The following is a 13604-nucleotide window of genomic DNA, read 5'->3' on the forward strand; positions in this document are numbered from 1 at the left end:
TACACCAAAAACATTTTCAAAATAATTTGATTCTAGTGGTGATTGTTTAAATACCATACTGTTTCTTATATATAGCGATATGCCCCCACCTGATTTATTATTACGACAATAGTTGTAATTTGAATAGCCCGGAATCTCATACATATTAATTTGGTCAGCTTGTATATTAGTTTCGCTAATCATTAAAATATCTATACGCTCCCAACAATTTCTTAAATAAACATGTAAAACATCCCAATTCTTACATAATGATCTGATATTTACATGAATACAAATTAATTCCCCTACATCACTTTTTTTAATATTTATCCACTGTTGTAGATCGTTAGTTCTTAAAAAATCTACTTCATTATCTTCTTCTAGATAATTACTTAAAGCAATATTTTATAAAATAATTAGTTCAAATTCTGCGCTATTAATATGATAATTTATTACAACGTCTTTGGTTACTATACCTAAGTATTTATTTGAGTAATGATTGAAAGGTAGGTTTACATATGTTATTTTTATATTTATTTCAATTTGAATGCAGTTTGTAAGAAATATTGGGTAATCTAAAATATTAACAATAATGAATTTCGTCAAAATGAGTACTGCAACACCTCTATTATTATTTTTGTTTATTGTCGTCTGAATATATTTAAAATAAGAGTGCCGCCGCTGATAAGCAATCGGCAGTGACTCATGATTTGTAAATGGTTTGTTTAACACTATGCCGTCAGGCTGAATATTTAAATTATTGATTTTAATTAAAATAGTTAATTTATTCTGCATTGTAATCAATTTTTTGTTTGGCAACTTTTAACATATAATTTCTAAACTTACATGCTATACTATTTGGTAGGTGATCCGTAGGGATGTTTCTTTTGATTAGAATCCCAGCAGTTGGCACATTTGGAGGGACAGTCCAGAGATTTGCATTCCCGGTATTGGTGGTCTCCGGCGCAGTGCATACATCTTGGATCCTTTATTTTATCTAGGCATTTATGTGCAGTATGGCCAAATCTTAGACAATGGTAGCATTGCGTTAAAGGGTAGCAGTCTTCAACATATATCCTCAAGAATCCTAAGTTGACACGTTTTTTTCTTATAAGGTAATCTCTCATGTTTCCATTTGTTTCGACAATTATATTGTGGGACTTATTTCTTTTGTTGTCGGTGATAGCTTTCACCTGAAATATATCAGGATTTTGATCTGTCATTGTTTTAATGTCATCATTTTGGAGTCTTAAGTCTGTTAAAAATTTTTCTTTTGTGTAATTTGTTTGTATTCCTTTGAATATTACACACGGTTTTTTTCTTTGTATTTCTTCTGCCGTAATGTCTTTTTTGATATTTTGTTTATTTCATTTTTCAGTTTGGTTGCATCTTCTTTTTTAGGGCAAGTTATAATTAATCTGTTGTTAGTTATTTTTTTCATGCTGTTTACTCCGATGCCCAGAGCAGATATTTTAATTTTATTTTGTATTGTTTCCTTAAGTTGGTCTTGATTTTGGTTCGTATTTAATGAAGTTATTATAATTGGAAAGTTTTTTTCTTCAATCTCTTCTTGGATAGTCTATTTGGATGTATTTGTGCAGTGGTTAATCTACTCGTATATGCGACTGTGCCCGTAAAAGAGGACATATAGGGGACGCCAATGGATTTGCTAAGAGTGGACAACTTGTCAATGGAGCATCTGAGCATGCCGCAGATGACAGAAAGATTTGCTATTCGCCCAACTACATGTGACATGGTAACTGATCATAATGATGAAATCTATTTTTTGGGTGTTCTTCCTACCATCTCCTTCAAATCAATTCGCTTTTAATATTATTTATGTAACCTTCAAGATTCGCACTTGTATTCAAAACCTCATTATTTATTGTTAATGTTCTGGTCTAAAACAAGCAATTCAAGCAATCTCGATCTTAATAATACCAAGAATTTATTTTTAATGCGACAGTATTTTTTCAAAGGTGTCAGTATCAGAAGCAGACCGCCATGACACCAGCTCCATCTACCAGCAGATGAACCTTACAGAGCTTCAGGCGGCCATTCCTCAGCTGAACTGGGAATCCTACTTGAAGGCAATCCTGGATGTTCCCATCACAAGCGAAGAGCCTGTTGTTAGCTACGCCATGCCGTACCTCACCGGAATGGGAAAGATTCTGGCGGAAACAGACAAAAGGTGACTTGTGAAGCATCATATTTTTTTAATGGCGCTGCAAAAGAAGGAAGTGGAAGATTTGAAAAAAAACTTATAGATTGAGCGAGTCCTGTTGATATATTATTAAATAAAATGATTTTGTAAGGGCTGTAAATAATACAACAAATCGCATGGACAGCGTGGTTATTATAATAACGAGTTTATTCCGGAATGTGGGGAGGCTTGTACAAAACCCACACCACAATCCTATAAAACATTATACGTACTAACGTACAATAATATTACAAAGTACAAAAATAAGAACAACTACAAAAGACGTTTAGCATTGACAGGGACAACAGCTTTCTCCAGTGTGCTGCGATGCTTGAGTCTGGACTCTGGCGGGATTCCATGACAAGGACATTATTGGAGTTGTTTGTAAAACACCCTTTAACCTGATTCCTGGGCTCTTATGAGGGCTGCAAATCCTGGTACTCGCCCTTCCATGAGTATTTTGGAAGCACTGCAGATCTGGGAAGGCCAAATATCATGTGGTAGGGGTTGTTATACTGCACCCGTAGCATTTCCATGCTGCTCTACTTAAAGTTGTCCCAAAGCTCGCACATGTAGGACTAACGTAGGGGAAGAAAAGGGAGATAGTACATACAACACAACTCAATAATCCCAGTCAAACAACAATTAATTTTAAATAGTAAAGTTTACTATTGGATTCATTGACTCACCAAATGGTTAATTTCATATTTCAGAACAGTGCACAATTACGTGATGTGGCGCCTGGTATACGCCATCATCCCTCACATGATCGACGAGTACAACCGCGCCAGTGTGGACTTCAGGAGGATATTGCAGGGTATCCTGAGCGAGAGACACCGCTGGTCCATGTGCGTGGAATGGACCAACAAGAAGTTTGGTATGGCTGTATCTGCTCTCTTCATCAGAGATAATTTCAACCACGAAAGCAAGGTAACGAATACGACTACTTATATTGTAATGTAATTTCCATCAACCAATCAAGAATATCCATGATTACTTCCCTGATATTATGACGCATCCTATTATCAGATAACTAACACCCTGGCCATAGGTAACCCCAAGTGGTTTGCTACATGGTGATTTAACAGGCGTGCCCGTGCTCATGGGAAGAGGTTTGTCTAGGTTTTGGCGACGGATGTACTAGTTGAGGGAGACCTTTTGAGTTCTCCAGCCGGACTCTCTCGATCCATCACCTTGCACCGCAGTGGAAGGGATGGATTCATCCGTCTATCACTCTTTGACACACTGACCCCCAGATTCTTACCCACCCTTTACACCTTTTTCCTTCCCAGAACTTCCTCTCCTTCCTTTTCCTAAAAAGACCCTCCACACAGCAGCCCCAAAGATGACATAGGCCCTGAGGGATTTTTTTCCTCGGGGCTTTCTGTGTGGTGGCAACGTAAAAAAATAAATATATATATAGATACATATGTATATATGTGCATATTAATAAAGTGGGTTTAAGATGTAATTCTTATGTAGCATCCAATCGAATATGATGTTTTGTGTTTTTTATCAGAAATTCTTTCCAAATGGTCATGGTCAGTCCATCGCAGTTCTTTTATGCACAGAATCTTATAGTAGTTTTATAGCCACTGGCCAACATTAGTTCATCAAGTTTGTAATTCATTTGAATTCTGTGTAACCCCTTTATTGGGCATAAAACGAAATTCTCTGTGACTTTAAACAGCTGAAACTCTGGAACAAAAACCTTATCAATTCATCAAATCGTGTGCTCTTATTGGTACAAGATGGATAAAATTTTAAGCAAATTACTAGTAACGACAAAACAGAAAAGAAAAAAGGGATTGAAATTGATCAGTCAATAGAAATATTGAGAAGAATTTTACAAAAACATTTAACAATTTGTTTGCTCGGTCCAATAGGAAGTTGCTCTGCAGATGATTCACACAATCAGGGAAGCCTTCAATGAACTGTTGGCGCACAACCACTGGATGGACGATGAGACCCGAGCAGTGGCTAAAGACAAGGCCAATGCCATGAATGAGAGGATCGGCTATCCTGATCTCCTGAAGCAGCCTGATGAACTCAGCAAGGAATATACAATGGTAAGTATGAATATGTCCAATCATTATTCAAGTTGTTATGTATGTAACATGATCAGAGATGTGCAAAATGGGTACCCAAAACCATTTGAAATGCAAAATGGAAATGGGTCAAAACTTTTCCATTTGAAAATGCAAAATGCAAAATACCTATTTTCAAAATGCATTGAAAATGCAAAATGGTTTCTCAGGTCAAACAATTAAAATAATTATAGAGTTTTTAAACAATTTTGTCATTTAACAATGGACATCAATGTAGAACATATTACATGATGGTAAATCCAAAAACACCACGACTACAGATTATGAAACCACAAAAAATTTGCACGGGACTAATGTTGCCAACGTAAAAACATAGAAACTGCTATCTAAAATTTAATACTACAGCGTCATGGCCATGTTCAGTATTTTTTGTAATGGTCACTAATAATAATCACTCAATTGCCAGGGCTCCTACCAGGGAGCAACTTGACAAATGTAAATTATCTCTCATAGCGAGGTTGAGGACCGACTGATATTTGGGGCTGATGAGTGGAGAAAGTAGGAAGAATGTTGCAAAAAGCATTTAAAATGGAAAATGCATTGAGAAAAGCATTTAAAATGCAAAATGGAAAATACCCATTTTGCATTTCCATTTGAAATGGATTTATTTGAAATAAAGCACATCTCTGTTCATGATCTAGTTTTCAATTGAGCGTAGTACTGCAGAAAGGAGCCAGTTCATACCAAACACATTCAATGAAATTTAAATTACAAAGTACAGTTTGTTTAGATATTTAATTACATACAAATAATCCCCTCCGTCACATAGTGCTAGACTGACTTAACCCTTTCCGGACGAACCCCGCGCACTGCACAGCAAGCATATTTAGCCAGAATGGTTGATCCCCGCATACTGCGCGGGACGGTATCTAGCCTAAATACATTTTCGCAGAAATCGGGAGTAAATACTCCTGTAATTATTATTTTTATGTTAATTTTTATTTTTATTTTTAATGAAAGATTTATATGTTTTTTCTAGCTCAATATCAAAGTGGAAGATTTCATCACAAATGTATTACATGTATTAAAGCATGAAGCATATCGCAATCTGCAACTTCTTCGTCAGCCAGTCAACAAGGATAAGTGGACAACTGAACCTGCCATAGTGAACGCCTTCTACAACCCAAACCGCAATGACATAGGTAAGTCTATCAAGTTTAATAAATCAATTCAGTGGTAGATACTCCTGGTTTAATTCCGGTACCATATCCATCATGCAGACGCGGCCCGTGACTGTAATTACCAGCAGTGCATTTCACTTTTAAAATGTACCTAGTCTGTAAGTTAGGTGGAGCAAATTAATGAATGGGAACACCTACTGCAATTCATTCTATCTTCTAAGTTATATTTGTAAAATAACTGATTTTTTTTTTTTTTTTTTTTTTTATAGTCGGAGGCGGTTTACTTACGTTCCCCGCGAGCACTTAGGCCATAGGCCCATTGTACTATCTCCCATTTTACCTCATTCCCTTGCCAGTAACCCGGTCCCTTTTATGAAGTTCACCAGGGCTGTCATTGGATATGTGGCGATGTCTTCTGGTTCCACACTGTGTCTTCCCAGGTATCTGAGCCTTATTCCCAGCAGAGCGGGGCATTGGCACCATAGGTGAATTGGAGTCTCTTCCTCCTCTTCACATTTCCTACAGATGTTGGTGTTTTCCACTCCCAACAGTTGCATGTGTCTCCTGAGATGGCAGTGTCCCGTTAATAGTCCTACCAGTTCCCTCAGTGAGTTTCTGTCCATATCGAGTAGTTGCCTGGTTCGGTTAGGGTCCGGTCCGTTTATGAGTACTAAAATAACTGATTAAATAATACAAAATTATCTTGAAAATAAAAGACACTCAATTCATCGTTGAAAATATAGCGAAACCGTTTGATTTCACCGCGAACGAGTTCCAATGTGTTAATGTTGTTGCGTTAACATTGAACATTAGTATTTCTAAGCGAATCCATTCCAAACGCATTGGATTACGCATGATCAAAGTGATGCAAAATTCACTCGCCGTCAAAGCACTTCGATAATGCACGGATGGGTTATGTATCTGCACTGCTCTAACACGTAATTTGACGTTAAGAGTGTAATCTGTCTCGCTCATGTCACCGTTTCGGCTACTTTGGGCTGTCTCGATACCGCCCGACGCTGTTTTAGTAGTATGGTAAAAGTTGGTTCTGTGCATATCGGGGTATGCACGACCGCTTGCTCTTGCGCGGGATTTTTTTACTAGAAGATAGCTCAAATAATGACCTGACGGGAATTACGAATTTCTTACATCGATCACTGGGGCACAGATGTCGTTGTAATTTGTTATGTGGAGATTGAAGACAAGCAGTGCAATGCACAAATGCACGTACCAAGGAACCGCCTCTGCCATCATGTTATGCTAATCTGATCTTCTTTGATTACAGTAATTCCTGCAGGAATCCTTCAGCCTTTGTTCTACAGTCAACATTTTCCCAAGTCACTGAACTACGGTGGAATTGGAGTTGTAATTGGACATGAAATAACCCATGGATTTGATGACAAAGGTTCTTTCTTTATATATTTTTTCATGCATTTCTTTTCTCTTGCACACAGTTTACATAATAAATAATATTTATCGAAAAAATTCAACTTGTAAAAAACAAAGTAGTGTACGGCGAAAGATATGCTAAAATAGACCATGCCATGATGCGTATAGTGTAATGTGTCGCCTACCTAATAATATTTAAAATTTATTTAATGCTTTAAAAAATAATTAAAATTTGGTTTGGCTGAGGATTTAAGATTCCTTCACAGGGACAGGAGTCAACCCTGCTACCGATCTTGTAGATCGTGGTGATTTACACCAGAAGTTGATAGAATGCATTGTCATCAACAACGAGTCCATCTGCTATTCATTACCGAAAACAAATGTGAAATTCAAATAGATATAGTAAAAATATTAATACATAATCCGTATCTGTATGGGTTACTAGTAGTGTTTTGTGAATACTTCACTAGGAGAACCTGTGCTGAGGTGTTTGAATGATTAAGGTATAGTATTATCATGCCGTCATTTAAAATACTGCCATGCATACGTCATATACATATTGTGTACAAATTAGATTAGTAGCAGTGAAAGTACCCACATCATAATATTACATAGACACAATGTAGTAACAATTTAGTGAAAGAAATTGATACTACATGAAGTGTACTTGGATGGTTTGTTTTGCAGAACTTGAACAATTCATCAAATTTCAACTTTCATTTTCGGGTTCTGTGAAAGTCCTATTCAAGTTCTGTTATTATATCATCATGGGCTAGTTGCTTGACGGAACTGAAATAATAACAGAACTTAATAATAAAAATCTTTCACAGAATGAAGAATTGTTCAAATTCTCCAAAACAACCCCTCCTTAATGATGCAAAGAGAATAAAACAAAACAAAATTATATAAAAATTAATGCAAGTATTTAAAAATACTACAAAATAATTATAGAATAATAATCTATTTAGTAGAACTAAAAACATAATATAATTTTAATACTAATTTAATTGTGTTATGTTCGAATTAGGATGAATTGTTTTGGAAAAATTGTGTTACTTTAATTTTTATCCATTAATAATTTAATTGTGATCTGTTTTTTTAGTTTGTGTAATTTTGAATTATCAGCAAGTTGTTTCAAAGTAGGTGGCAAGTTATACAGTTTAATGGAATAGTTCTTAGGATCTTTGTCTGTGGGTGGACTGTTTTAGTGGGATATTAAAGGTTAGGTTTGTTGAAGACCTGGGATTGGCCCGACTCAAGTATCTGATTCACTTGATAGTACCATGTCTTCTTCGGGATTCCCCAACTTTTGCTATCATTCAGGTTTGATGTACATATTGAATTATTTGACGTGTTGGAAATTAGCCGACGTAGCTCAGTGGTCTCAGAGCACCTGACCGGACATCAGAAGTCGCGGGTTCTATTCCTGTTGGCGGCATTTGTTTTTACTCAGGAGATATTTTCAATTTGTATGGATATTTCAAGCAACTAATTATTGCTTACAATAATTTGTTAATAATTTTTTGAATCACGTACGCAATAAAACCTCAAGGGCGCTGTATCAAGTGTTAGGTATTATCAGCCTATTGGCTCCTTAGTTCCTTGGCGTTTCGTCAAGTAGGCACCCGGAGCGAACTGCTCCAATTGCAGCTGCTTAGGGCCGGCCCTGACACAACCATAATATTTTTGGCAATGGTCTTTGGACCTTGTCATGTTCTCATTTATGTATTATTTTAGTATGTTGATACCGGTGACCGGTTAAAGTGCTACAATGTTATGAAAAGTTATGAAACAAAAACTAGGTTAAATAGGTTACATATGTAACTATTTAATCTAGTTTTTGTTTAATCACTTTTATAACTATTTAATTACTTTCCATAACTTTATAGCACTTTTTATAGGTGTGTTAAATTGTCATTTTGAGGAGTTATCATGGAACCGTTGATACCATTCTCATAATTATTGTATACAACTTATAAATATTGTATTAACTTTTTGGAAAATATCATAGTATTTTGTAAAATGTATACAGGTAGGTATAAATGTATTATTTATCATCATGATATTTTTTTCAAAATATTTCTTTTTATACATAAAGAGTTTTTTTTTTAATAATCTGTATTTTTTTTTATACAGGGAGACAGTTTGACAAGGACGGCAACATGATGCAGTGGTGGAATAACGCAACGGTGAAAGCCTTCAGAGAAAGAGCCCAATGCATCATAGACCAGTACTCAAAGTATCGGATAGACGAGATTGGCATGAACATCAATGGAAGGATGACGCAAGGAGAAAACATAGCGGACAATGGCGGGCTCAAACAATCATTTAGGGTGAGAATTTCTGAATGATTAAATTTATAAATCCAATTAATTGATTAATTGACACAAAATATTATTTCAGTAAATGGATAAAAATCGTCTCGTCATCTTGGCGATGTGATTTGTTGATTGAAAGTTGTTCCTTGTTTGAAAGTTGACTTTTCAGCCAATGATCTGATTCCAAGGGCCCGTATGTTATAAAACCAGAGGGGCGATTCTGATTTTGTTTTAGATTAACGAATTGTCCTTCACCTTAAAATTAACCAACTTTTTAGTTTTCTGCGATTCCAGTTCTCTCAGATGACAGCAAAAAAGTTTTTTTTTTTACATTAGCTCCGCACGGGAGGCCCTGTGGAAAATATTTCCCCTCAAGGCATGTGTCATCTTTGGGGATGCTGTGTCTGGGAAGGTTAGGTTATTTATATATGAATCCATCCCTCCCATTGAGGCGCAGTGATGTTCTGACAGAGTCCTGCTGGAGAGGTCAAACGATCTCCCTCAACCAATATCTCCCGATCCGGCCTGCCACGCAGTTAGTGGGCAGATGCATCCGCCGCCAAGACCCGGAAAAACCTCACCCCATGAACCCAAGCACCGCTGCTAAGTCACCAAACATAGCGAACCACTTGGGGTGACCTACGGCAGAGGTGTTGGTTATCAGCGGTACCAATACCCGCCTATCAAAGTTAAGGACAGTTACTTATCCTTGCATGAGTAGAACTGGAATCGCCCCTCGGGAAACATCAATAACACAGAATGACAGTCTCAATGAACTTCATTGAAGGAATTGGGTAGCAGGCTGGTAAAAAAAAGGAAAAAGTGGAACATGATAGCTATGGTGGACAATGGGCCTATGACCTGCACACCTATGGAAGCCATGCATGCCGTTTTCGTATCGAACAATAATATTAAAGTCAATGTCATAAATTACATTATCATCTTGTCGAAGTACTTAAACCAATATTATGGTTACTTCAATCTGTTCTCTCAGTTTCATCATGTTCAATAATAAATTATTTATACCTTGCTTATCTCCAGGCATACCGCAAGTGGGTGTCCAAACATGGGCCCGAACCTGACCTGCCAGGCTTCAACCTGACACATGACCAGCTGTTCTTCCTCAACTACGCGCAGATTTGGTGCGGCTCCATGCGGCCTGAAGACGCCCTCAACAAGGTGCGCTCCTCAGTACATGCTCCAGGTCAGTACTAGCTCCTTATTCTTTCTCTGTTCTAATCTTGCAAGGATGTCAACAATCATCATCCAGATAAAAAAAAATCTATGTCCTATGTTCTAAAAGTTGTTCACTTCCTCTACTTGCTATGCCACTCCTACTGGAAGTCAGAAATCATCATGATATTTAATTTAGAGGCAGCCCATTTAAACACCAAAGGAGTCTTAACATAACATTAAAGGCGAAAACACACACAAAGGGGGTATTTCACTATGTCGGGCTAAATATCTGACTAGCTATCCGTTGGCTGGCTTTAAAGATCAGAATAACTTCGTTATTCAACGGCGACCGTTTCACCATTGTTCTCGAGCTTCCGGATAGATAACACTCGAAATAGTCTGACAACATCGCAAAATGTTTGCAGTTACTCCATCTACTGCCACGGCTGTCATGCGTCACAGTCCGCACACCGCAAAGTGTGCATTTTTTTGGTTATGTTATGTTGATTATCAGGTCATTTTAGATAGATTCGTGTCGAATTAATACATTGTTTCTTATTTTGAACACAATCAAATCATTCAGGATGTATCATACAAGCATTCAAATTCATTCAACAAAATTCGACTCACTTCTCCGCTGTCAAACTCGGAATGTTTTGACGCCATCTTTGATTCGAGGAATAGCGCCTAACGTGAGGTTCAAGCACTGATTAGTCAAATCGAACTTTAACCCGAGCGTTAGCGTTATTCAGATATAGTGAAAACGAAAAAATGACTAATCCGCGGATTAGTGCTTAGTCAGAACATAATCAGAGATAGTGAAATACCCCCTAAATATAATATTGTTACCTCTGAATATCTGCAATACACAATATCACGCCCTTGAGGTGATTTAATTACCTAATAAAATAAACTGTACTCAAAAAATGCACTACTCAATAGTTATGGTTTTCAAATGCAAAAACGAAAACATGCTAACACCTTCAGTATGGCTAGATGGAAGGAAAATGGATGTTAGTCGTAGCGTCAAATACCTGGGACATATTATCACAGACGACCTGAAAGACATCGAGGATATGGAAAGGCAAAGAAGAGCGATATCCGTTAGAGCAGGTATGCTGTCAAGGCGTTTTTATCTCTGAAGTACAAACGTGAAAAAGATACTTTTCAATGCATTTTGCACTTCGCTGTATATGTCAGAGCTGTGGGTGGATTACACTTCATCCCAATGGCATAAGATAAAAGTTGCATACAATAATGCATATCGCCAACTATTCTGCCTACCGAGATACTGCAGCGCCACGGAAATGTTCCTGGAGGGACGAGTACACTCTTTCAGAGCGCTTCTCCGCCATCACATGGGAAGCTTATGGTGCAGACTACGCCAATCTAGTAACAAAATCATCGCTGCCATGGCTGCCTGGATGGAGTCCCCTCTGATGGCCCTCTGGAGACGGGAGATGTGCACATATCCCCCATAAACGGCTGTTCACGCTCATTTTTGTGTTTATATTTTATCTTTTTTCACTTAAATTCCGCTTTTTTGTGCCTGTCGGAATCGCCATGTTATTACCAACCTTATTATTATTTTTATTACTTATTATGTATATTATTTCAAATATGGAATGTATTGCATTGCACTACCCCTGCATACATTCTGGAATAAATTTTTTTTTTTTTAACTTCCGATTTAGTTGTCCGGGTTAAATCTTCCCCAAAGGAAAAACTTAACCCTTCCACTCACTTTTCCACAAATGATCATCTAGTCAATCAACATTATGTAAGTGCATTATATAAGCGAAATAAATACAAAACAATACAAGAACACAACACGTCAAATCACCAGAGATCAAATGGGAAAATAATTCACCGACTCCAGATATTTTCATATCAGAGGGTTCGGCTCGGTAGAACTTCTAACAGGGCCTATAAATCCTACTGATCTCTCAACATAAACATTTAAAAAATCTTTTGTTATCCTACATGTATTCAAAATGACCGATTTTTGCATCTTTATATATAATTTTTTTGATAGATCTAATACGCCTAAATTTTTAATTAGAGAGCTAGGTATAATGCTAGTAGCCGAAATAACGAATGGTAATATTTTTATAGTCTGAGAATGCCAAATTCTTTTTATTTCATTTCCTAAATCTGTGTATTTTCTTATTTTTTCACTAACAGATTTTTGAATATTACAGGAATTTGGAATAGCGACGACATCAATGATATAAGTTATTTTTTTAATTTTGTCATGTAAAACTATATTGGGTCTATTATGACTAATCGCTCGGTCTGTTAGTATAGTTTTATCATAATATATTTTATAAAATTCGTTTTCTAAAAATGAATTTGGTTCGTATTCATAATATGGTACTACATTATGGCAGTCAATCAAGTTATGTTTAATTACCAAATTTTGGTGAATTATTTTTAAAACTTGATTGTGCCTAAATGTATACTCGGACGGTGCTAATATAGAACATCCCGATATAATATGTTCTATAGTTTCCGGAAAAGCCAAACATTTTCTACACAAATCATCAATTTGATTTGTATCTTTGATTATATGCTTTCTATAATTTTTAGTATTAATGACTCTATCCTGAATGGCAAGCATAAATCCTTCTATTTCTGCGCTCAACTCTCTAATACTCAACCATTTGTTTGACGAAATTTTGTCAACATACGTTTGGTTGAGATAATTGAAGTGTTTTGCGTGTAAAATTTTATTTGACCAGGAATCTAATAATTCCTGGTTGGGATTTATAAAAATGTTGGCATTCTCATCGTATAAATTTAAAGGTGTAATATTTCTATCTGCCTTGCAAATTATTTTGTGCATTTCTGAGCTATGAGCTTTCCTATGGAAAAAAGTTCTTAGCATTTCTACCTGATTATGTTTCAAAGAAGTTATTTTGACTATACCTCTACCTCCTAAATTTCTAGGTAAATTAACTCGTTCTATAGCTGAATTTGGATGATGGCAATTAAACTTTGTTAGCGTAGTTCTAATTAATCTTTCTAAGTTATCTAAATCTGTATCAGACCATTTAATTATGCCAAATGAGTACGTTAATAGAGGTATTGCCCAAGTATTTATTGCTTTTACTAAATTTTTAGCAGATAGATTGCATTTTTAAATTTTCCTGATCCTATTGTGAAATTTAATCCTAATATCATTTTTAATACTACTATGGTCTAATCTATTTGATTGTGGGTATCCTAAATACTTATAAACCTCATCCCTTTTCATACTAGTAATTTGGAAATTTCTAAATATACTCTCGTCCCCATCTACAATTTTGCC

General features: G+C 36.3%; 1 protein-coding gene across 1 annotated transcript in view; it reads left to right on the plus strand.

The window, feature by feature from the left end:
- Positions 1–13604, plus strand: part of Nep1 (M13 family metallopeptidase neprilysin 1) — a 217407-nt gene that overhangs the window by 202016 nt on the left and 1787 nt on the right. The window contains exons 6-12 of the mRNA XM_089634807.1: positions 1959–2170; positions 2896–3112; positions 4069–4251; positions 5270–5432; positions 6697–6816; positions 8937–9133; positions 10160–10322. Of these exons, the coding sequence (XP_089490933.1) occupies positions 1959–2170; positions 2896–3112; positions 4069–4251; positions 5270–5432; positions 6697–6816; positions 8937–9133; positions 10160–10322 (1255 nt within the window). The remainder of the gene's footprint in view (positions 1–1958; positions 2171–2895; positions 3113–4068; positions 4252–5269; positions 5433–6696; positions 6817–8936; positions 9134–10159; positions 10323–13604) is intronic.

Source organism: Hesperophylax consimilis, chromosome 8 (genome assembly GCF_061612785.1).
Source record: "Hesperophylax consimilis isolate HC1 chromosome 8, BYU_Hcon_1.0, whole genome shotgun sequence".
NCBI classification, from domain to species: domain Eukaryota; kingdom Metazoa; phylum Arthropoda; class Insecta; order Trichoptera; family Limnephilidae; genus Hesperophylax; species Hesperophylax consimilis.